Consider the following 20,996-nt stretch of genomic DNA (forward strand, 5'->3'; position numbering starts at 1 on the left):
AAGGGTCACTGATATCAGGGCGCTATTATGGGGGCTCCGGGGTCACGGATATCGGGGGGGCTGTTATGTGTGCTCCGGGGTTACTGATATCGGGGCAGTGTTATGGTGGGGGCCCTCTGGGATCGCTGCTGTCGGGGCGGTGTTATGGTGGGGGCCCTCCGGGATCGCTGCTGTTGGGGTGGTGTTATGGGGGGGGTCCTCTAGGATCCCTGCTACAGGGGTGGGGGGCTCCTGAATCACTGCTGTCGGGGCGGTGTTATGATGGGGCCCTCCAGAATCACTGCTGTTGGGGAAATGTCCCGGGATCCAGTTTGACCAGCGAGGGGCTCAACGGTTCATCCTGCAGCAACCAAAACAATATTGGCAAGAAAAATAAAAAAATCTGTATATCCCCGTCCCTCACCACCACCGCTAAGGTATATGTTCACACCATGCAAACTACTAGCAGTTACTTGACTTTTTTCAGCTTCTACATCACAGTCATCCGGACCTCAGTATTCAAAAAAAACTTTTGTTTTTATTTATTTTTATTAGAAAAATGGATTCAATATAAAAGCCATACAACAGACAAAACTCCAACCAGGTTCAGTGTCTCCATCATTCTGACCCCTCCAGTATTAGGCTGCCGTCACACGGTCAGTATTTGGTCAGTATTTTACATCAGAATTTGTAGCCAAAACCAGGAGTGGAACAATTAGGGGAAAAGTATAATAGAAACATATGCACCATTTCTATATTTATCACCCACTCCTGGTTTTGGCTTACAAATACTGATGTAAAATACTGACCAAATACTGAACGTGTGACGGCAGCCTTAGGCTGACATTTTCTGCTAGCTGCAGTTGAGTTTTCAGCTTTGCTATGTAGCCTGGGTCTGCAGAGCCATCTCGTCATTGCAGGGCACGGTCGGCAGAGTCATCTTCTCATCAGGAGATTCAGTGAATCTTCGTGTAGCCAGGGCCTAAATATTCCCATGTACCGCAGCCAAACACTGTTCCTCTGGTTTTCCCCTGCACACATGCACGCTCAGTTTGGCTGAGTTTCCATTGGTCTTGAATGGCAATAATCAAATTATTTCCTTCTTGTCTGACTACAGGCAGGAAACTGTTCCAAGACAAGTCAGTACTGCATGTCACAGGTTTATTCTATCCGATTCATGGCTCCTTGGGTGACGACACATTAATTCTGACAGCTGCTGTCGCCCCAAAACCAAAAAGTCTGGGGAACGACCAATTTTGTTGACAGGAGAAAAGGTTTTATTCCACGTACCATCCGTGACAGGAGTATTAAATCTTACCTATCATTTTAGAGGACTGTTCAGAATAATCTGTTGTGTGTGGAGATGAGGAATACAATTGTTTCTGGCCATTATATGACTTGCATGCTGCATATTTCACCAGTTTTCCCTCTGCACGCTCTCTTATTTTCAGTTGTCTCTGCACTGGTGGGTGGATACTAGCTGCTACAATGACTTCCATACACAGCACACACAGAGCCATGATTGCAGGAGGAATCCCTCATGTCTATGTTGCATATTCAGAAACAGCAGAATGGAGGATATTATACAGCAGTACTGAGCAGTGTGGCTATGAATCCGGCACAGGGATGAGAGAAAACACTAGAAAATAGCTGCTGCATGAAAGGATATTATATAGAAGTACTGAGCTGCGTAGCTGTGAAAACATCTCAAGTGTGTGTACCTCTTTCACTCCGTTCCTCCTCCATTGCCATCAAAAGGCAGCAATCTTATCCGTGGCTGCGCTAGCCGTCCATCTTGTTTTGACGAGGACCGAACTTAGCAGTTTTTCAGAGTGAATGATGAGTCCCAGGAGCTGGACAAAGAAGCAGCAGATTCCTTTGACAAAGTAATACAAAGTTTATTATATTCACCAGTTTCTTGAAATGATAGTGACCATTTAATGTCTACACGGTGCAACAATCCGCTGTACCACTTGGCTCCTCAGACCATAGCCGTGTTCTTCAGAGGTACCCATACCTCCCTCATAAATGTCCGATGGGTGTCCCTAGAGGCATAAGGGTTGCAAATGTTGGCACTGGTGCGTCTTCCTGGATACAACCACATGCCCCATCTTACCCAGGAGATCAGCTCTTACCAGCTTTTTCCCAATGAACCTATAGTCGTCACACCCAAAAACTTTTCATACCCCCTGTAGATGCGGCACTGATATCACTTCTCTCCTGCGTGGATTTGCCAATGTCTTACAAGCCCTTTTTTGGTGGTGAAGGACTTGTTGCAATCAGAGCAGGAGAACATCTTCAGCCCCAAGTGACTTATCCTATGAGCAGAAAGGGTCGACTTGTGGGCAAAGGCTTTGCCACACTCTGAGCATGAAAACGGCCGTTCTCCCGTATGTGTCCTCTCATGTTCCACAAGCAGAGACCTTCTGGAAAAACTCTTCCCGCATTCTGGGCACGAGAACGGCCTCTCTCCCGTGTGGAGGAACCGATGTTTATCAAGTGCTGACTTCTGAGTGAAGCATTTACCGCAATCCGAGCAGGAGAACGGCTTCTCCCCCGTGTGGATTCTCAGGTGGTTAACATATGTGGACCTCATAGTGAAGCTTTGGCCACAGAAAGAGCAGGAGAAGGGCTTGCTGCCCGTGTGCGTCCTCTCGTGGTCGATAACAATGGACCGATGGGCAAATTTCTGTCCGCAGTAGGAACAGGCGAACGGCTTCTCTCCCGTGTGGATTCTCTTGTGGTCGGCAAGTGACGTTTTATGTTTGAAGCATTTTCCGCAGTCCTTACATGAAAACGGCGTTTCGCTCGTGTGGGTCTTTTTGTGCCGGCTGAGCTTGGACTTATGGGAAAAACATTTGCCACATTCAGGACAGGACACCATGTTATCCAAACTGGAGGATGTCGGACCTGAGAAAAGGGAAGGAAAGATATTCTTTATATTAAGAGTTTTACCTTAAGGCGCAGATTGGTGAAAACTCAAAAAAAATGTCCCCAACCTGGAAGATTGTTTTTTACTGTAAGGTATAGCTAATAACAGATATTTATCTGTCATCCAATCAACCTCCCCCGAGATCTCAACAATATCAATACACTGGGAAAGGAGCATCTGTGACTAATGATGAGCGAGTATACTCGTTACTCGAGATTTTCCCAGCACGCTCGGGTGATGTCCGAGTATTTCAGCGTGCTCGGCGATTTAGTTTCTGTCTCCGTAGCTGCATTATTTGTGGCTGCTGGACAGCCTGAATATATGTGGGGATTCCCTAACAAACAGGCAATCCCTGCATGTACTCAGGCTGTCTAGCAGCTGGAAATAATGCAGCTATGGAGACAGAAACAATCTCCGATCATGTCTAAACACTCGGAGATCACCCGAGTGTGCTGGGGAAATCTTGAGTAACGAGTATACTCGCCAGGGCCGGACTGGCCATCGGGCATTTCTGGCAAATGCCGGAAGGGCCGGTGCCTGCAGTGGGCCGCTCGATCTGTCGCCCCCTTCACGCTGTCAGCCGGCATTCTGTTTTCTGCAGCCAGCACACTAGGCAGCATCAGCTTGCCTTGTGCCCAGGATCGCGCTGCACTTCTAAAATCATTGCGGCCGCCACGCTGGACAGGATGAAGTTGATGGCCGCGGTCTGATGGTTTGAACACCAGCTGTGATGAGGAAACAGGCACAGGGGCAGGGGGAGAGGCGCGCTCTGCTCTTCTGTGCTGCTGGGACCCTGCCACTTACTGTAGCCTGGGGTCAGGAGTCAGGACATCAGACGCCCACTAACTCCTGTCCAGCGAGGTGGCAGGGACAGAAAGGATTTACCAGCTGATGATAACCTGACCCTGAGTGCATGGAGCAGAAGCACAGAAAGCCCGGAGTTGTACCTGGAACTAGCTAAGAGGCAAGCTCTAATAGAATTAAGGAAAAAAAAGCCATGTCCACTCTTCTTCCCTCAAAAAATCACCAGTCCTGTGGTGCACTATACTCCCAGCATGCCATAGGAGCTGCTGTACATGCTGGGAGTTATAGTTCTCAAAAGCAGGGAAAAGGCTATGTGCACACGTAGTTTTGATGGCTGCGGATTTTTCCACAGCGGATTTAAGAAATCCGGAGGTAAAAGGCACTGTGTTTTACCTGCGGATTTAGCGCAGATTCCACCTGCGGTTTTACACCTGCGGATTCCTATTATGGAGCAGGTGTAAACCGCTGCGGAAACCGCACAAAGAATTGACATGCTGCGGAATAAACAACGCTACGTTTCCGCGCATGTGCACTGTGGATTTGGTTTTCCATAGGTTTACATAGTACTGTAAACTCATGGAAAGCTGCTGCGAATCCGCAGCAAAATCCGCAACGTGTGCAAATAGCCTAATAGTCAACCATGGGACATAGATGGCACCTGTGGGATTTTAAAGGAAATCTGACGGCTGAGGGTATGTTTCCACTTGGCGGATTTGCTGTGGATTCGATGCAGTGTCCTATCCACAGCGGCCAGATGTTACAGCATAGTGGATGGGATTTTATGAAATCTAAGCGTGCACTGACACCTCCGTGACGTCATCCCATGTCCTTCGCGCAATGCATCCCTGGGAACAGAAGGCGCCGCGTGCACCGCTAAGAGGCGGGAGGACTCCGGGGGCCAATCGGAAGGTAAGTATATCAATATTTGTTAGTTTATTTTTTTTTTTTACAGGGATATGGTGCCCAGTCCCTGGAGGAGAGTCTCCTCTCCTCCACCCTAGGTACCAACCGCACATGATCCGCTTACTTCCCACGTGGTGGACATAGCCCCATGCGGAAAGTAAGCAGATCAATGCATTCCTATGTGTGCGGAATCCCCGCGATTCCGCAAAATAATGAACATGCTGCGTTTTTTTCCGGAATGCATTTCCGCTCTGGAAAAAAATGCAGCATGTGCACAAAAATTTGCGGATTGCATTCTAATAGGATGCTTAATGTAAGCGTTTTTTCGCATTGTTATATTGAAAAAACGTGAAAAAAAAGCGCGAAAAATCCTGAACGTGTGCACTTAGCCTTAGTGTGTAACCACCATACGACAAGCGGGCCTGTGTACCTTCAAATGCCAGGGCTGAATTTTTGTCCCAGTCCGGCCCTGATACTCGCTCATCACTATCTGTGATCAAAGGCTACAATGTAAAAAAAACTTTTAAAGCCTTCACCCTTTTCCTATTAATAAAAATAAATATTTCTACACTATATAGCAGTATAGTGAAATAACGTTCTCCTATAAAGTCTACGACCTGGGTTTGGAGGTAGTTTCTCACCTGGGATGGTATCTGTAGGGGTCTCCTGAGGACTCTGCTCAACTCCCCACCCGTCTATCTCCTCTACTTCCACTTTGATGATTCTTAGGCTTCCATCCTACATAAAGCAGAAGACCCCGAGGGCAGATGTCACACGTGAGCGTCATTGCCCGTCGGCGGTCAGTTTGCACAATATCATGACTTCGCCCGATCACGGGTTTGGTGGAATCATCTCGTCTCCATTTACCTGGTGGTCCTGCGTGGCGCAGTCACTTTCCTCTCCAGACTCCTGGGCATCGTCCGGTCTGGGACGCCGCTCCAATGTTTTTCTCGCACTGGGCTCATCTGTAGGACTCACGATGCTTCTGACTCGGAGGGCAGCTCTGCTCTCACCTGGGCCGACACCTGTCTCCTCTGCATCATGTTCTTCTAACTCCTCATCTTCAACCTTGATCACTCTATAGCTTCCATCCTGAACAGAACAGATATTCACTCCTCCGCCTGAGTCATATATACAGACCAACGTGGCCGTCACGTGATATACAGTGGTGTGTAAAAGTTTGGGCACCCCTGGTCAAAATTACTGTCATTGTGAACAGTAAAGTAAGTTGAAGATTGAAATGATCTAAAAAAGGCCTAAAGTAACAGAGGACACATTTCCTTTGTATTTAAGGCAAAAATATATATATATTTTCATCTTTTACATTTTGAAAATTACACAAAGGAGAATGGGCCAATGCAAAAGTTTGGGCACACAGCATGTTTAGTCCCTAGTAGCGCCCCCTTTTCCAAGTATCACAGCTTGTAAACACTTTTTGCAGTCATACAACGGTTTCAATTCGTCTGAGGGATTTTCCTCCGTTCTTCCTTGAACAACTCTTCCAGTTCTGTGAGATTCCTGGGGCGTCTTCCATCCTCTATTTTGAGTTTTAGCCACAGATTTTCAATGATGTTCAGATCTTCGGACTGTGAGGGCCATTGTAAAACCTTCAGCTTGCGCCTTTTGAGGTCGTCTATTGTGGATTGTGAGATGTTTAGGATCATTATCCATTTGTAGAAGCCATCCTCTTCCTCTTCTCACCTTCAGCTTTTTTACAGATGGTGTTATGTTTGCATCAAGAATTCGTTGAAATTTCATTGAATCCATTCTTCCCTCTACCCGTGAAATGTTCCCTGTGCCATTGGCTTTAACACAACCCCAAAGTATGATTCATCCACCTCCATGCTTACTGGTTGGTAAGATGTTCTTTTCCTGAAATCCTGTGCCTTTTTTTCTCCACACATACCTTTCATCATTGTGACAAAAGATTTCTATTTTACCTCATCATTCCACAGGACTTGTTTCCAAAATGAATCAGGCTTGTATTGATGTTCTTTCGCATAGTTCTGATGCTGGATTTTATGCTGAGGATGCAGGAGAGGTTTTCTTCTGATGACTCTTCCATGAAGGCCATATTTGTGCAGGAGTGTCTGAACAGTAGAACAATGTACCATAACTCTAGATTGTGCTAACTATTTCTGAAGGTCTTTTGCAGTGAAGCGGGGGTTCTGAATTGCCTCCTTAGCAATCCTACGAGCAGCTCTCACTGTCATTTTGCTTGGTCTTCCAGACCTTATCTTGACCTCCACTGTTCTTGGAAACTGCCATTTCATAATTACATATCAAACTGAGGAAAGGACAACTTGAAAACACTTTGCTATCTTCTTAAAGCCTGCTCCTGCTTTGTGGGCTCCACCATTCTCATTTTCAGAGTGCTCGGCAGCTGCTTAGAAGAACCCATGGCTGGTGTTTTTGTCACAAGGTTAGAGGAGGCCGAGTGTTTATAAAGCCGGGAAATTTACATCACCGGGCCTTTTCCAAAGATGATGGTGAACAAACCATAACTCTAACAGGCTAATTAAGGTCTGAAACCTTCGTCAAAGTTATCTGAGCACACAAATCTCCAAGAGTGCCCAAACTTTTGCATCAGCCCATTTTACTTTTTGTAATTTTTAAAATGTAAAAGATGAAATTATATATACCGTATTTTTCGGACTAAAAGACGCACTTTTTCCCCCCCAAAAAAGGGGGGAAAATGGGGGGTGCGTCTAATAGTCGCAATGCAGGCTTACCTAGGTGGCAGAGGTGCGGTGGCAGAGGTGCGGTGGCAGAGGTGCGGTTGCGGGGGTGTGGCGGCAGAGGAGGCGCAGTAAGCGGGGTCCCTTTCCCCGGTATGGTGATGCAGCAGGCCCGGTATGCAGCAGAGCCGGGTGAATCCTCTTGTTATCGGTGGTGGCGGCCATTTTCCGGAGGCCGCGCGTGCGCAGATGGAGCGCTCTGCTTCCCGGGGCTTCAGGAAAATGGCCGCCGCGATCTCCATCTGCGCACGCGCGGCCTCCCGCGGCCATTTTCCTGAAGCCCCGGGAGCAGAGCGCTTCATCTGCACACGCGCGGCCTCAGGAAGATGGCCGCGCCCACCGATAACAAGAGGATTCACCCGGCTCTGCTGCATACCGGGCCTGCTGCATCACCATACCGGGGAAAGGGACCCCGCTTCCTGCGCCTCCTCTGCTGCCACACCCCCGCCACCGCACCTCTGCCACCGGACCTCTGCCACCGCACCTCTGCCACCTAGGTAAGCCTGCATGGTACGCCAGGGACCCCTCTCACGCCATACCTCTCACTGCACCTCCTGATCCCAGCACCTCCTGATCCCAGCACCTTCTCATCCCAGCACCTCCTGATCCCAGCACCTCCTGATCCCAGCACCTCCTGATCCCAGCACCTCCTGATCCCAGCACCTCCTGATCCCAGCACCTCCTGATCCCAGCACCTCCTGATCCCAGCACCTCCTGATCCCAGCACCTTCTCATCCCAGCACCTCCTGATCCCAGCACCTTCTCATCCCAGCACCTTCTCATCCCAGCACCTCCTCATCCCAGCATCACCCCACCTTGCCTCCTGTGACCCTGCTCTGCCACCGCCATAAGATACTGTAAATTCGGACAATAAGACGGACCCCCATGTTATAAAAAATCTTTTTTTCTGCAATTTTCACCCCAAATTTGGGGTGCGTCTTATGGTCCGGTGCGTCTTATAGTCCGAAAAATACGGTAATTTTTAGCCTAAAATACAAATAAAATGTGTCATCTTTAACTTTAGGCCTTTCAGAAATCATTTCATCTTCAACTTCCATATCTGTTCACAATAACAGTAATTTTGACCAGGGGTGCCCAAACTTTTACATGTCGCTATATACAGAATGGCAAGAATTATATAGAGGCCGTCGCCTACTGTATGGAGACCGATGCGGCCGTCGCCTACTATATACAGACCGATGCGGCCATCGCCTACTATATACAGACCGATGTGGCCGTCGCCTACTGTATGGAGACCGATGTGGCCGTCGCTCGCCGTATGGAGACCGATGTGGCCGTCGCTCGCCGTATGGAGACCGATGTGGCCGTCGCTCGCCGTATGGAGACCGATGTGGCAGTCGCTCGCCATATGGAGACTGATGTGGCCGTCGCTCGCCATATGGAGACCGATGTGGCCGTCGCTCGCCATATGGAGACTGATGTGGCCGTCGCTCGCCATATGGAGACTGATGTGGCCGTCGCTCGCCATATGGAGACTGATGTGGCCGTCGCTCGCCATATGGAGACTGATGTGGCCGTCGCTCGCCATATGGAGACTGATGTGGCCGTCGCTCGCCATATGGAGACTGATGTGGCCGTCGCTCGCCATATGGAGACTGATGTGGCCGTCGCTCGCCATATGGAGACTGATGTGGCCGTCGCTCGCCATATGGAGACTGATGTGGCCGTCGCTCGCTATATGGAGACTGATGTGGCCGTCGCGCACTGTAGAGACAGATACGACCGTCATGCGCTATATGGAGACTGATGTGGCCGTCGCTCGCTATATGGAGACTGATGTGGTCGTCGGTCACTACATGGAGACTGATGTGGCTGTTGCTTGCTATATGGAGACTGATGTGGCTGTTGCTTGCTATATGGAGACAGATGTGGCTGTCTGCAGAGAACTCCAGGTAAGGGGCATCTCACAATGAAATAACAGGACATATAGATGGTGACTAATGACAGGAGAACATCACCCTAGATTACCTACCTGGTGCTCGTGTGCGGCACTCTCCTCTGCTGACTCCTGTGCGTTGTCTGTTCTGGGACGTTTCTTCCTGGACTCTGCAGTGACAGAATACAGAGTATATATAAGATTTATCATCGGATGAGGGTATATAGCTATATATCCTACCCGGCTGCGTCTCCATTATGACGTCCTTGTTCAGATCCTTACGCCCTGCTAAATACTCCGACTCCTCCACAGAAAAGTAGACAGCGACGTTCTGACACCGCACAAGAACCTGATGTAGGGAAAGACACTCATTATCGTCCACATTGTCCCCCTCCCGGCGTCTGAACATAATGACCCCGAGACCTCACCTCCCCGGTCAGCAGCTCAATGATCTTGGTGAGGTCTAGGATCTTCTTCTCATGGGGTCTCTCCACGATCAGCAAGAGAGGTGAAGGCGCTGACGTGAGGAGATGAGTCCTGCTCCGTCCTCTAGATAAACTGGGGGTCACAGGTCGGATGGACGTCTTCACTGGTCCATAATCCTAATAACGAGATGGAGACAAGGAAAGGACTAGATTTAAGCACCAGAAACTTTCCAAACTCTTGTCTTGTGACCTAACATCCAGCATCGCTCACCTCACCGGTCAGCAGGTAGATGATCTCCAGGGTAACACCTAATATTCTCTTGGTCATCTCATCGTTGCCCGTCTTCATCCTCTGCCGATCAGCGGTGGACTAGGCTCAGGTTCTTGTAGACACCAATCATGGAGGAAGCTCAGCAATGACGATCCCGGAACTGAAAGAAGAAAAGAAAAGAATAAAAAAAAACAACAAAGAAGAATCATTGAAAGTGTAAGGAAGCGCTGAGGAGGGATTGTCTAGAACCTGCGCTCCGTTCACATCTCATGTATGTTTGAGAGGAACCTCGGGCAGACGTGACACGTCCGAGAACTGAGTATTAACTGTAGAGGAAAAAAAAAAACTGAATAAAGCTAGGGGTGTAATAAGAAAAAACTAAACCACAAAGAAAAAACCCTAAAAAATGTCTTTATTTATAAATATTTTAAAAGGCCAAATAATCAGCACTAGACAAATACATAAATTACCATCACCAAACTGAAGCTGGGTATTGGTACAGGGGTACTGATCTGAAAAATGCCAGATCAAAAATAATGATACACAAACCTAATGTGGCCCTAGTAGGGTCCTACACACGCTGCACCTTCCTGACAGTGGAGGTCGGCACCCTAAGTTCGACACGGCGCCCCCACTCCGCGACGGCTGTCCCTTCTGTCCCAGAAGACCCTCTCGGCTACCCAACCCAAGACCCTCCACCGTGCACACAAATAGCTAATTCCCTTGGCTATAAAAATATAAATAAACCTCTCCTAGGACAGGAATAAATCCTCTAGTGATTGCTAGAATTTATGGAGAGTTGCCAAACATTGTCCACTCAGAGGACGACAGATTGTCCTCATATTAAAGCTCCTTCTATAGCGGTCATTGGCATGGGTGAAGAACAAGAACGAACCACAAGAACTATATACGTATTGTCCTAACGTTTCCGTATAATATCAAGGTCTACTCCTCAGTACATTATGAGCCGAAAAGGAATAAAAATAGTTTCATAGCAAACTCTGGTAAAACTCAATGGATGTATACATTCAGCAGAATCTCCTGGTTAATATGCCACATACAGCTGTGCCACACATAATATCAAATGCATTGCCGGAAATGTTTGTGGCCAGCAAGCTGTCGAAACTAAAGCAGGTTACTTATCTGAGTCATGTAAATTGTTTCATAGTCCACGTCCCTACGCGTTTCGCCCCCTCCTGATATAGGGGCTCATCGGGGGGCCATCAGTAGAGGCAAAGCCATAGTGGCCTACAGTGCATGTGGAGAAATGGAGATTACCGCGTTCAATTTACGCTTTTTGTGACGTAGCAACGATATCGTTAATGAAATCGTTCTGTGTGACAGCGACCAACGATCAGGCCCCTGCTGGGAGATCGTTGGTCGCTGAGGAAAGTCCAGAACTCTATTTCGTCGCTGGATCTCCCGCTGACATCGCTGGATCGGCGTGTGTGACGCCGATCCAGCGATGTCTTCACTGGTAACCAGGGTAAACATCGGGTTACTAAGTGCGGCCCTGCGCTTAGTAACCCGATGTTTACCCTGGTTACCGGGGACCTCGGGATCGTTGGTCGCTGGAGAGCGGTCTGTGTGACAGCTCTCCAGCGACCAAACAGCGACGCTGCAGCGATCGGCATCGTTGTCGGTATCGCTGCAGCGTCGCTGAGTGTGACGGTACCTTTAGCTCCCTATATTGCCTCATTAGCCACTTCAGGCCATTTCGCATATAATTTGGAGATTACAGTACTCTCACTTCCACCATTAGGTGGAGCGCACGCTGCTCTGTATTCCAGGCCTCGTTCCCTTTCTCTGACCTCCCATCCTGCATTTCCATGCGGTGGGTCAGCAATGCGTCGCAGAGCTGCGGGCATACGCACTATAGTCTTTGCACTCCTCCATCTCTCAGGCTGAGTGCGGCGCTGACGACCCTCCGACCACGGCAGGTCAGCAGTACGTCATAGGGCTACGGACATGCGCACTGTAATCTTTGCACTCCGTCAAACACGCCGATCCAGCGATGTCAGCGGGAGATCCAGCGACGAAATAAAGTTCTGGCCTTCTAACTCCGGCCAACGATGGCACAGCAGGATCCTGATCGCTGCTGCGTGTCAAACACAACGATATCGCTATCCAGGACGCTGCAACGTCACAGATCGCTGTCGTCATCGTTCTAAAGTCGCTCAGTGTGATGGTACCTTAAGAAATGTCTCTATCTCCAGCAGAACTGCTTGTCACTGTTGTTCATAGTTTGATAGCACATATATATTTGAGTAACATTTATAAAATTCATATGAAAGTTCAATTATGAAATATTAATACATTTTTTTTCTTAAAGTCGGAGTCGGTACATTTCTACCGACTCCAACCAAAACTAACTCCGACTCCACAGCCCTGAATACATCTATAGTTCTTGTGGTTCGTTCTTGTTCTTCAGCCATGCCAATGACCGCTATAGAAGGAGCTTTAATATAAGGACAATCTGTCGTCCTCTGAGTGGACAACGTTTGGCAACTCTCAATAAATTCTAGCAATCACTAGAGGATTTATTCCCGTCCTAGGAGAGGTTTATTCATATTTTTATAGCCAAGGAAATTAGCTATTTGTGTGCACGGTGGAGGGTCTTGGGTTGGGTAGCCGAGAGGGTCTTCTGGGACAGCCGTCGCGGAGTGGGGGCGCCGTGTCGAACTTAGGGTGCCGACCTCCACTGTCAGGAAGGTGCAGCATGTGTAGGACCCTACTAGGGCCACATTAGGTTTGTGTACCATTATTTTTGATCTGGTATTTTTCAGATCAGTACCCCTGTACCAATACCCAGCTTCAGTTTGGTGATGGTAATTTATGTATTTGTCTAGTGGTGATTATTTGGCCTTTTAAAATATTTACAAATAAAGACTTTTTTTTAGGGTTTTTTTCATTGTGGTTTAGTTTTTTATTAACTGTAGAGGAAAGGGCAAGAGACTGTGCATGACTTATACAGAGGTCAGTGCAAAAAGAAGACGCAGAGCAAAGAGGGGAAAACAATGAAGTAGAGGAGGAAGACAAAGAACAAAAGGAAAGGCAATGAACGAGAAGAAAACAAACAATGAACAATGAAAATATAAAGTAGAAGATGAAGAAAACGAAGACAAAAAACAGAGGAAAATAATGAAGACAACAAGACAAACCAGGAGGAAGACAATGAACGATAAAAGAAGATAATGAAGAAGCCGAAGACAAGAACTAGTAGAAAACCATGAACAAGAAGAAGGAAGATGAGAAGAAGAAAAAAAATGGAGGAAAACGAAATAGAAGAGGAAGAGAATGAAGCAAAAGAGGAAGGAAACAAATCAGAAGACAAGAAAGAAGACGAGGAAAAATGGAAAACAATTACATAAAAGAGAAAAACCATGAAAAGAAGAAAAAGACAATGAAGGAAAAGAGAAATCAAAGGAACAAGAGGAAAACAATGAACGCAGAGATACAAGAAGCAGAAGGCAATAACCATGAACGGTGACGTGGAGGAAGACATTGGGGGGATTGTTCAGACATCGCCACAAGTCTCCGGATTATTCCTGGCGCAAGAAAATTAAATCTTTTCGCGCCGTGAGTCAACGACGAACCTTCTCGTCAATGTGATTGTGCAGCATTTGGCCACTGTCCCCATTTATTTGAAAAAGGTGAAAAAAAAATAATAATTGTAACGTTTCCACTAATTCTAGTGGCTTTTTCATTCCAGAATTCTGGCACAGACGAGACAGATACTAGATTCAATAAAAAGCGAGACGGAAGATGAACAGAAAAAGGAGGAACAAGAAGACAATGGTGCAGGGGGAAAATAAATAAAAAGTGGAGTCGTTGCCCATAGCAACTAATGACATTGCCATCCCAACCTAGGATGTCACAGTTTGTGCAGGGGTACGCTGCTTATTAACCACTTATTAAACTAACCAATGATCATTCCCAGAGAACACTAAAAATAAAGTGAAAAATAATAAAATGTTTTACAAAAAAAAAAAAAGAAAAGAAAATCAAAGTTTAACCCCTTCCCGACCTGTGACACAGCGTATGCGTCATGAAAGTCGGTGCCAATCCGACCTGTGACGCATATGCTGTGTCACAGAAAGATCGCGTCCCTGCAGATCGGGTGAAAGGGTTAACTCCCATTTCACCCGATCTGCAGGGACAGGGGGAGTGGTAGTTTAGCCCAGGGGGGGTGGCTTCACCCCCTCGTGGCTACGATCGCTCTGATTGGCTGTTGAAAGTGAAACTGCCAATCAGAGCGATTTGTAATATTTCACCCATTATAACGGGTGAAATATTACAATCCAGCCATGGCCGATGCTGCAATATCATCGGCCATGGCTGGAAATACTAGTGTGCCCCCACCCCACCCATCGCCCCCCCAGCCCCCCGATCTGGCCGGTACACTGCTCCGGCTCCCCTCCATCCAGTGCTCCGCTCCCCCCCGTGCTCTTGTCCGCTCCCCCCGTGCTCCAATCACCTGCCCGTGCTCCAATCACCCCCCCCTGCATTCAGATCCACCCCCCCCGTGCTCCGTTCCACCCCCCCGTGCTCCGTTCCAGCCCCCCCGTGCTCCGTTCCACGCCTGCCGCGCTCCGATTCCCCCCCCGTGCTCCGATCCCCCCCCCCGTGATCCCCCCCCACCCCATCATACTTACCGATCCAGCCGGGGTCCCGTCCGTCTTCTCCCTGGGCGCCGCCATCTTCCAAAATGGCGGGCGCATGCGCAGTGCGCCCGCCGAATCTGCCGGCCGGCAGATTCGTTCCAAAGTGCATTTTGATCACTGAGATATAATCTATCTCAGTGATCAAAATAAAAAAAATAATACATGACCCCCCCCCTTTGTCACCCCCATAGGTAGGGACAATAAAAAAATAAAGAAAATTTTTTTTTTCCACTAATGTTAGAATAGGGTTAGGGTTAGGGGTAGGGGTAGGGTTAGGGGTAGGGTTAGGGCTAGGGTTAGGGCTAGGGTTAGGGTTAGGGGTAGGGCTAGGGTTAGGGCTAGGGTTAGGGCTAGGGTTAGGGCTAGGGGTAGGGTTAGGGCTGGGGTTAGGGGTAGGGCTAGGGTTAGGGCTAGGGTTAGGGTTAGGGTTAGGGGTAGGGCTAGGGTTTCGGTATGTGCACACGTATTCTGGTCCTCTGCGGATTTTTCCTCTGCGGATTTGATAAATCCGCAGTGCTAAACCGCTGCGGATTTATGGCGGATTTACCGCGTTTTTTTCTGCGCATTTCACTGCGGTTTTACAATTGCGATTTTCTATTTGAGCAGTTGTAAAACCGCTGCGGAATCCGCACAAAGAAGTGACATGCTGCGGAATGTAAACCGCTGCGTTTCCGTGCAGTTTTTCCGCAGCATGTGTACAGCGATTTTTGTTTCCCGTAGGTTTACATTGAACTGTAAACTTATGGGAAACTGCTGCGGATCTGCAGCGTTTTCCGCAGCGTGTGCACATACCTTTAGAATTATAGAAAAAATTGAAAGCTAGCACTCAATCAAATAAAGTTCACGGTGCCAGTGAACGGGATACTCGATCCCACAAGTCATAAAGTCAAAGTAATCACTGCACTCGTATATTATCGAATTAGCAAAAAGTTTATTAAATATAAATTCGTGAAAAAGAGGTATTTGGCGAATTGACGTTTCGGCCAAACCTTGGCCTTGTTCACAAAATCGCCCGTTATAACTCTGTTGTTTTGTACAGAAAGGACCCTATTTGACCGGTGAGTCAGGTAAAGGAATAAAGTTGCATAACCATACTGAAATCATAAAGAGCGCTTGCCAGTGCACTGTAGCCGCAATTCCGGCTGGAAAGACACCTATAGCTGCCCTGTGTGTAATATCAGGGATACAGCTTGGGCTGTGTTCCTCCTGCGTTAATTGGAAAGCCCCAGAGGGAATGAGACCATATAATGCTGTATCGCTTATGCATGCAGAAGCATAGATGTATTCAGGGGTGTAATAGCGGAAGTGGACTCCCTGTATGGTGTGGTCTATTAAAGGCAGAACTGGGGATGATATCCGTCTCTGTATCCCTTGGCAGCAGGGGGCAAGCGTTGGTGGCGTAGTGGAGGAAGCCGACACAATCCTGTGTCACGGCGGTGAATCACCGCCGTGACACAGGATTGTGTCGGCTTCCTCCACTCCATTACTTTGACTTTATACCTTTAGAATTAGGCTATGTTCACACGGTGCGGATTTGGCTGCGGATTGGCCGCTGCGGATTCGCAGCAGTATTCCATCAGGTTTACAGTACCATGTAAACATATGAAAAACCAAATCCACTGTGCCCATGGTGCAGAAAATACCGCGCGGAAACGCTGCGTTGTATTTTCCGCAGCATGTCAATTCTTTGTGCGGATTCCGCGGCTTTTTACACCTGTTCCTCAATAGGAATCCGCAGGTGAAATCCGCACAAAAAACACTGGAAATCCGCGGAAAATCCGCAGGTAAAACGCAGTGCCTTTTACCCGTGGATTTTTCAAAAATGGTGCGGAAATATCTCACACGAATCCGCAACGTGGGCACATAGCCTTAGGGTTAGGGTTGGAATTAGGGTTGGGGTTAGGGTTGTGATTAGGGTTATGGCTACAGTTGGGATTAGGGTTAGGGGTGTGGGGGGGTTAGTGTTGGAGGTAGAATTGAGGGGTTACCACTGTTTAGGCACATCAGGGGTCTCCAAACGCAACATGGCGCCACCATTGATTCCAGCCAATCTCGTATTCAAAAAGTCAAATGGTGCTCCCTCACTTCCGAGCCCTGAAGTGTGCCCAAACAGTGGTTTACCCCCACATATGGGGTATCAGTGTACTCAGGATAAACTGCGCAACAATTACTGGGGTCCAATTTCTCCTGTTACCCTTGTGAATCTAAAAAAATGCTTGCTAAAACATCATTTTTGAGGAAAGAAAAATGATTTTTTATTTTCACGGCTCTGCGTTGTAAACGTCTGTGAAGCACTTGGGGGTTCAAAGTGCTCACCACATATCTAGATAAGTTCCTTGGGGGGTCTAGTTTCTAAAATGGGGTCACTTGTGGGGGGTTTCTACTGTTTAGGCACACCAGGGGCTCTGCAAACGCAATGTGACGCCCGCAGACCATTCCATCAAAGTCTGCATTTCAAAAGTCACTACTTCACTTCCGAGCCCCGGCATGTGCCCAAACAGTGGTTTACCCCCACACATGGGGTATCAGCGTACTCAGGAGAAACTGGACAACAACTATTGGGGTCCAATTTCTCCTGTTACCCTTGGGAAAATAAAAAATTCTGGGCTAAATAATTATTTTTGAGGAAAGAAAACGTATTTATTATTTTCACGGCTCTGCATTATAAACTTCTATGAAGCACTTGGGGGTTCAAAGTGCTCACCACACATCTAGATAAGTTCCTTTGGGGGTCTAGTTTCCAAAATGGGGTCACTTGTGGGGGGTTTCTACTGTTAAGCCACATCAGGGGCTCTGCAAACGCAACGTGACGCCCACAGAGCATTCCATCAAAGTCTGCATTTCAAAACGTCACTACTTCACTTCCGAGCCCCGGCATGTGCCCAAACAGTGATTTACCCCCACATATGGGGTATCAGCGTACTCAGGAGAAACTGGACAACAACTTTTGGGGTCAAATTTCTCCTGTTACCCTTGGGAAAATAAAAAATTGCAGGCTAAAAGATCATTTTTGAGAAAATAATTTTTTTTTTTATTTTCATGGCTCTGCGTTATAAACTTCTGTGAAGCACTTGGGGGTTCAAAGTCCTCACCACACATCTAGATTAGTTCCTTTGGGGGTCTAGTTTCCAAAATTGGGTCATTTCTGGGGGATCTCCAATGTTTAGGCACACAGGGGCTCTCCAAACGTGACATGGTGTCCGCTAATGATTGGAGCTAATTTTCCATTTAAAAAGCCAAATGGCATGCCATCCCTTCCGAGCCCTGCCGTGCGCCCAAACAGTGGTTTACCCCCACATATGGGGTATCAGCGTACTCAGGACAAACTGGACAACAATATTTGGGGTCCAATTTCTCCTATTATCCTTGGCAAAATAGGAAATTCCAGGCTAAAAAATCATTTTTGAGGAAAGAAAAATTATTTTTTATTTTCATGGCTCTGCGTTATAAACTTCTGTGAAGCACCTGGGGGTTTAAAGTGCTCAATGTGCATCTAGATAAGTTCCTTGGGGGGTCTAGTTTCCAAAATGGGGTCACTTGTGGGGGAGCTCCAATGCATAGGCACACAGGGGCTCTCCAAACGCGACATGGTGTCCGCTAACAATTGGAGCTAATTTTCCATTCAAAAAGTCAAATGGCGCGCCTTCCCTTCCGAGCCCTGCCGAGTGCCCAAACAGTGGTTTACCCCCACATATGAGGTATCGGCGTACTCGGGAGAAATTGCCCAACAAATTTTATGATCCATTTTATCCTACTGCCCATGTGAAAATGAAAAAATTGAGGCGAAAAGAATTTTTTTGTGAAAAAAAACTACTTTTTCATTTTTACAGATCAATTTGTGAAGCATCTGAGGGTTTAAAGTGCTCACTAGGCATCTAAATAAGTTCCTTGGGGGGTCTAGTTTCCAAAATGGGGTCACTTGTGGGGGAGCGCCAATGTTTAGGCACACAGGAGCTATCCAAACGCGACTTGGTGTCCGCTAACGATGGAGATAATTTTTCATTCAAAAAGTCAAATGGCGCTCCTTCCCTTCCGAGCCTTACCATGTGCCCAAACAGTGGTTTACCCCCACATGTGAGGTATTGGTGTACTCAGGAGAAATTGCCCAACACATTTTAGGATCCATTTTATCCTGTTGCCCATGTGAAAATGAAAAAATTGAGGCTAAAAGAATTTTTTTGTGAAAAAAAAGTACTTTTTCATTTTTACGGATCAATTTGTGAAGCACCTGGGGGTTCAAAGTGCTCACTATGCATCTAGATAAGTTCCTTGGGGCGTCTAGTTTCCAAAATGGGGTCACTTGTGGGGAAGCTCCAATTTTTAGGCACACGGGTGCTCTCCAAACGTGACATGGTGTCCGCTAAAGAGTGGAGCCAATTTTTGATTCAAAAAGTCAAATGGCGCTCCTTCCCTTCCAAGCCCTGCCGTGCGCCCAAACAGTGGTTTACCCCCACATATGAGGTATCAGCGTACTCAGGACAAATTGGACAACAACTTTCGTGGTTCAGTTTCTCCTTTTACCATTGGGAAAATAAAAAAATTGTTGCTAAAAGATAATTTTTGTGACTAAAAAGTTAAATGTTCATTTTTTCCTTCCTTGTTGCTTCTGCTGCTGTGAAGCACCTGAAGGGTTAATAAACTTCTTGAATGTGGTTTTGAGTACCTTGAGGGGTGCAGTTTTTAGAATGGTGTCACTTTGGGGTATTTTCATCCATATAGACCCCTCAAACTGACTTCAAATGTGAGGTGGTCCCTAAAAAAAATGGTTTTGTAAATTTCGTTGTAAAAATGAGAAATCGCTGGTCAAATTTTAACCCTTATAACTTCCTAACAAAAAAAAATGTTGTTTCCAAAATTGTGCTGATGTAAAGTAGACGTGTGGGAAATGTTATTTATTAACTATTTTGTGTCACATATCTCTCTGGTTTAACAGAATAAAAATTCAAAATGTGAAAATTGCGAAATTTTCAAAATTTTCGCCAAATTTCCGTTTTTATCACAAATAAACGCAGAATTTATTGACCTAAATTTACCACTAACATGAAGCCCAATATGTCACGAAAAAACAATCTCAGAACCGCTAGGATCCGTTGAAGCGTTCCTGAGTTATTACCTCATAAAGGGACACTGGTCAGAATTGCAAAAAACGGCAAGGTCTTTAAGGTCAAAATAGGCTGGGTCATGAAGGGGTTAAATCACTCCCAAGTAAAGAAATCGACAGAGGCGGCGATACGAGATCTGTCTAAGTCCAATCTAAGAAAATATAACATTATTTCACTTGTACGGTTAAGAAAAAAAAATGAAAAAAAACACAAATTGCTGTAATCACCGCAGAAATAGGGAAAAATGTAATAAAAATATATAAAACCGTCAACTCTCCCAGTAACAAAACAAAGTCCTGGCCGAATCCATCAATGGAAAACTAAAAAAAAAAGGTGATGTAACAAAGGGGGAGGAAAAAAAGGAAGGAGACAAAAAAAACACCGAGTCAGGAAGAGGTTAATCCGATCCCATGGAGGATCCCTCATAGTAGTCACAGCAGAAAGGAGCGGTCGCCCATAGCAACCAGAGCCCAAAATGAAAGCGGCCATCTGATTGGTTGCTATGGGCGACACCGCCATGTCCGCTCACAAGAGGCAGAGGAGCCGCGGGCAGCAGAGAATAATGACAACGATCAATGCGTCACCTCATCCAGGAGTCTCCGGGCGGTCAGCCGCTCCCACAACACCTTCACTTCCATTGTAAACGGGTAGAGGCTAAATCCAAGGCGGCTAAAGGACCTCTGCTGACGTCGTGCCCATGTGACCGGAAGGGGCGGCGCTTCTTCCTCCATAGAGCAGACAGAGCAGATATGAGGAAGCTGTGGCTGTCATGGCGGGATTTCGTGCAGGATTTAAAGTGTTTTGGGGTCGTTCTCCATAGTCACAGATCAGGTAAGTGGGAGTCTGCTTGGGGAGAAAGGGGTGATGCTTGCATGGGGCCGCATGTGCATGCTGTACAGGGGTCTGCCTGGGGAGAAGGAGGTAATGTTGCTTGCATGGGGCTGCATATGTATAGTGCAGGGGGGTCTGCCTGGGGAGAAGGAGGTAATGTTGCTTGCATGGAGCTGCATGTGTATAGTGGAGGGGGGTCTGCCTGGAGAGAAGGGGGTGATGCTTGCATGGGACTGCATGTGTATGCTGGACGGGTGGTCTGCCTGGGGAGAATGGGGTGATGCTTGCATGGGGCTGCATGTATATAGTGGAGGGGGTCTGCCTGGAGAGAAGGGGGTGATGCTTGCATGGGGCTGCATGTGCATGCTGGAAGGGGGGGGTCTGCTGGGGGAGATGGTGCTTGCATGGCACTGCGTGCTGGTGGTCTGCCTGGAGAAGGGGGGGACGTTA

At 47.3% G+C, this 20,996-nt stretch overlaps 1 protein-coding gene across 1 annotated transcript; it reads right to left on the reverse strand.

Moving 5' to 3' along the window:
* Nucleotides 1-818: 818 nt before the first annotated feature.
* On the reverse strand, nucleotides 819-20,415 carry LOC138671320 (oocyte zinc finger protein XlCOF7.1-like). Its single transcript, XM_069759406.1, has 8 exons — nucleotides 20,300-20,415; nucleotides 9,950-10,109; nucleotides 9,682-9,855; nucleotides 9,494-9,602; nucleotides 9,350-9,423; nucleotides 5,486-5,710; nucleotides 5,260-5,356; nucleotides 819-2,889 (listed from the first exon to the last, which is right to left on the reverse strand). The coding sequence occupies exons 2-8, from the start codon at nucleotides 10,025-10,027 to the stop codon at nucleotides 2,189-2,191; spliced, it is 1,458 nt and encodes a 485-aa protein (XP_069615507.1). The 5' UTR covers nucleotides 10,028-10,109; nucleotides 20,300-20,415; the 3' UTR covers nucleotides 819-2,188.
* Between the last annotated feature and the right edge of the window lie 581 nt (nucleotides 20,416-20,996).

The sequence above is a fragment of the Ranitomeya imitator genome, chromosome 3 (genome assembly GCF_032444005.1).
Source record: "Ranitomeya imitator isolate aRanImi1 chromosome 3, aRanImi1.pri, whole genome shotgun sequence".
In the NCBI taxonomy this organism is placed as follows: Eukaryota; Metazoa; Chordata; class Amphibia; order Anura; family Dendrobatidae; genus Ranitomeya; species Ranitomeya imitator.

Excerpts from the sequence above, each read along its gene's own strand:
- LOC138671320 (XM_069759406.1), bottom strand. The coding sequence starts at position 10,027 with ATGAAGACGGGCAACGATGAGATGACCAAGAGAATATTAGGTGTTACC. Across the intron at positions 9,856-9,949 it reads TCTACCTGCTGACCGGTGAG|GATTATGGACCAGTGAAGAC; the intron begins GTGAGCGATGCT and ends TCTCGTTATTAG. Across the intron at positions 9,424-9,493 it reads CATAATGGAGACGCAGCCGG|AGTCCAGGAAGAAACGTCCC; the intron begins GTAGGATATATA and ends CTGTCACTGCAG.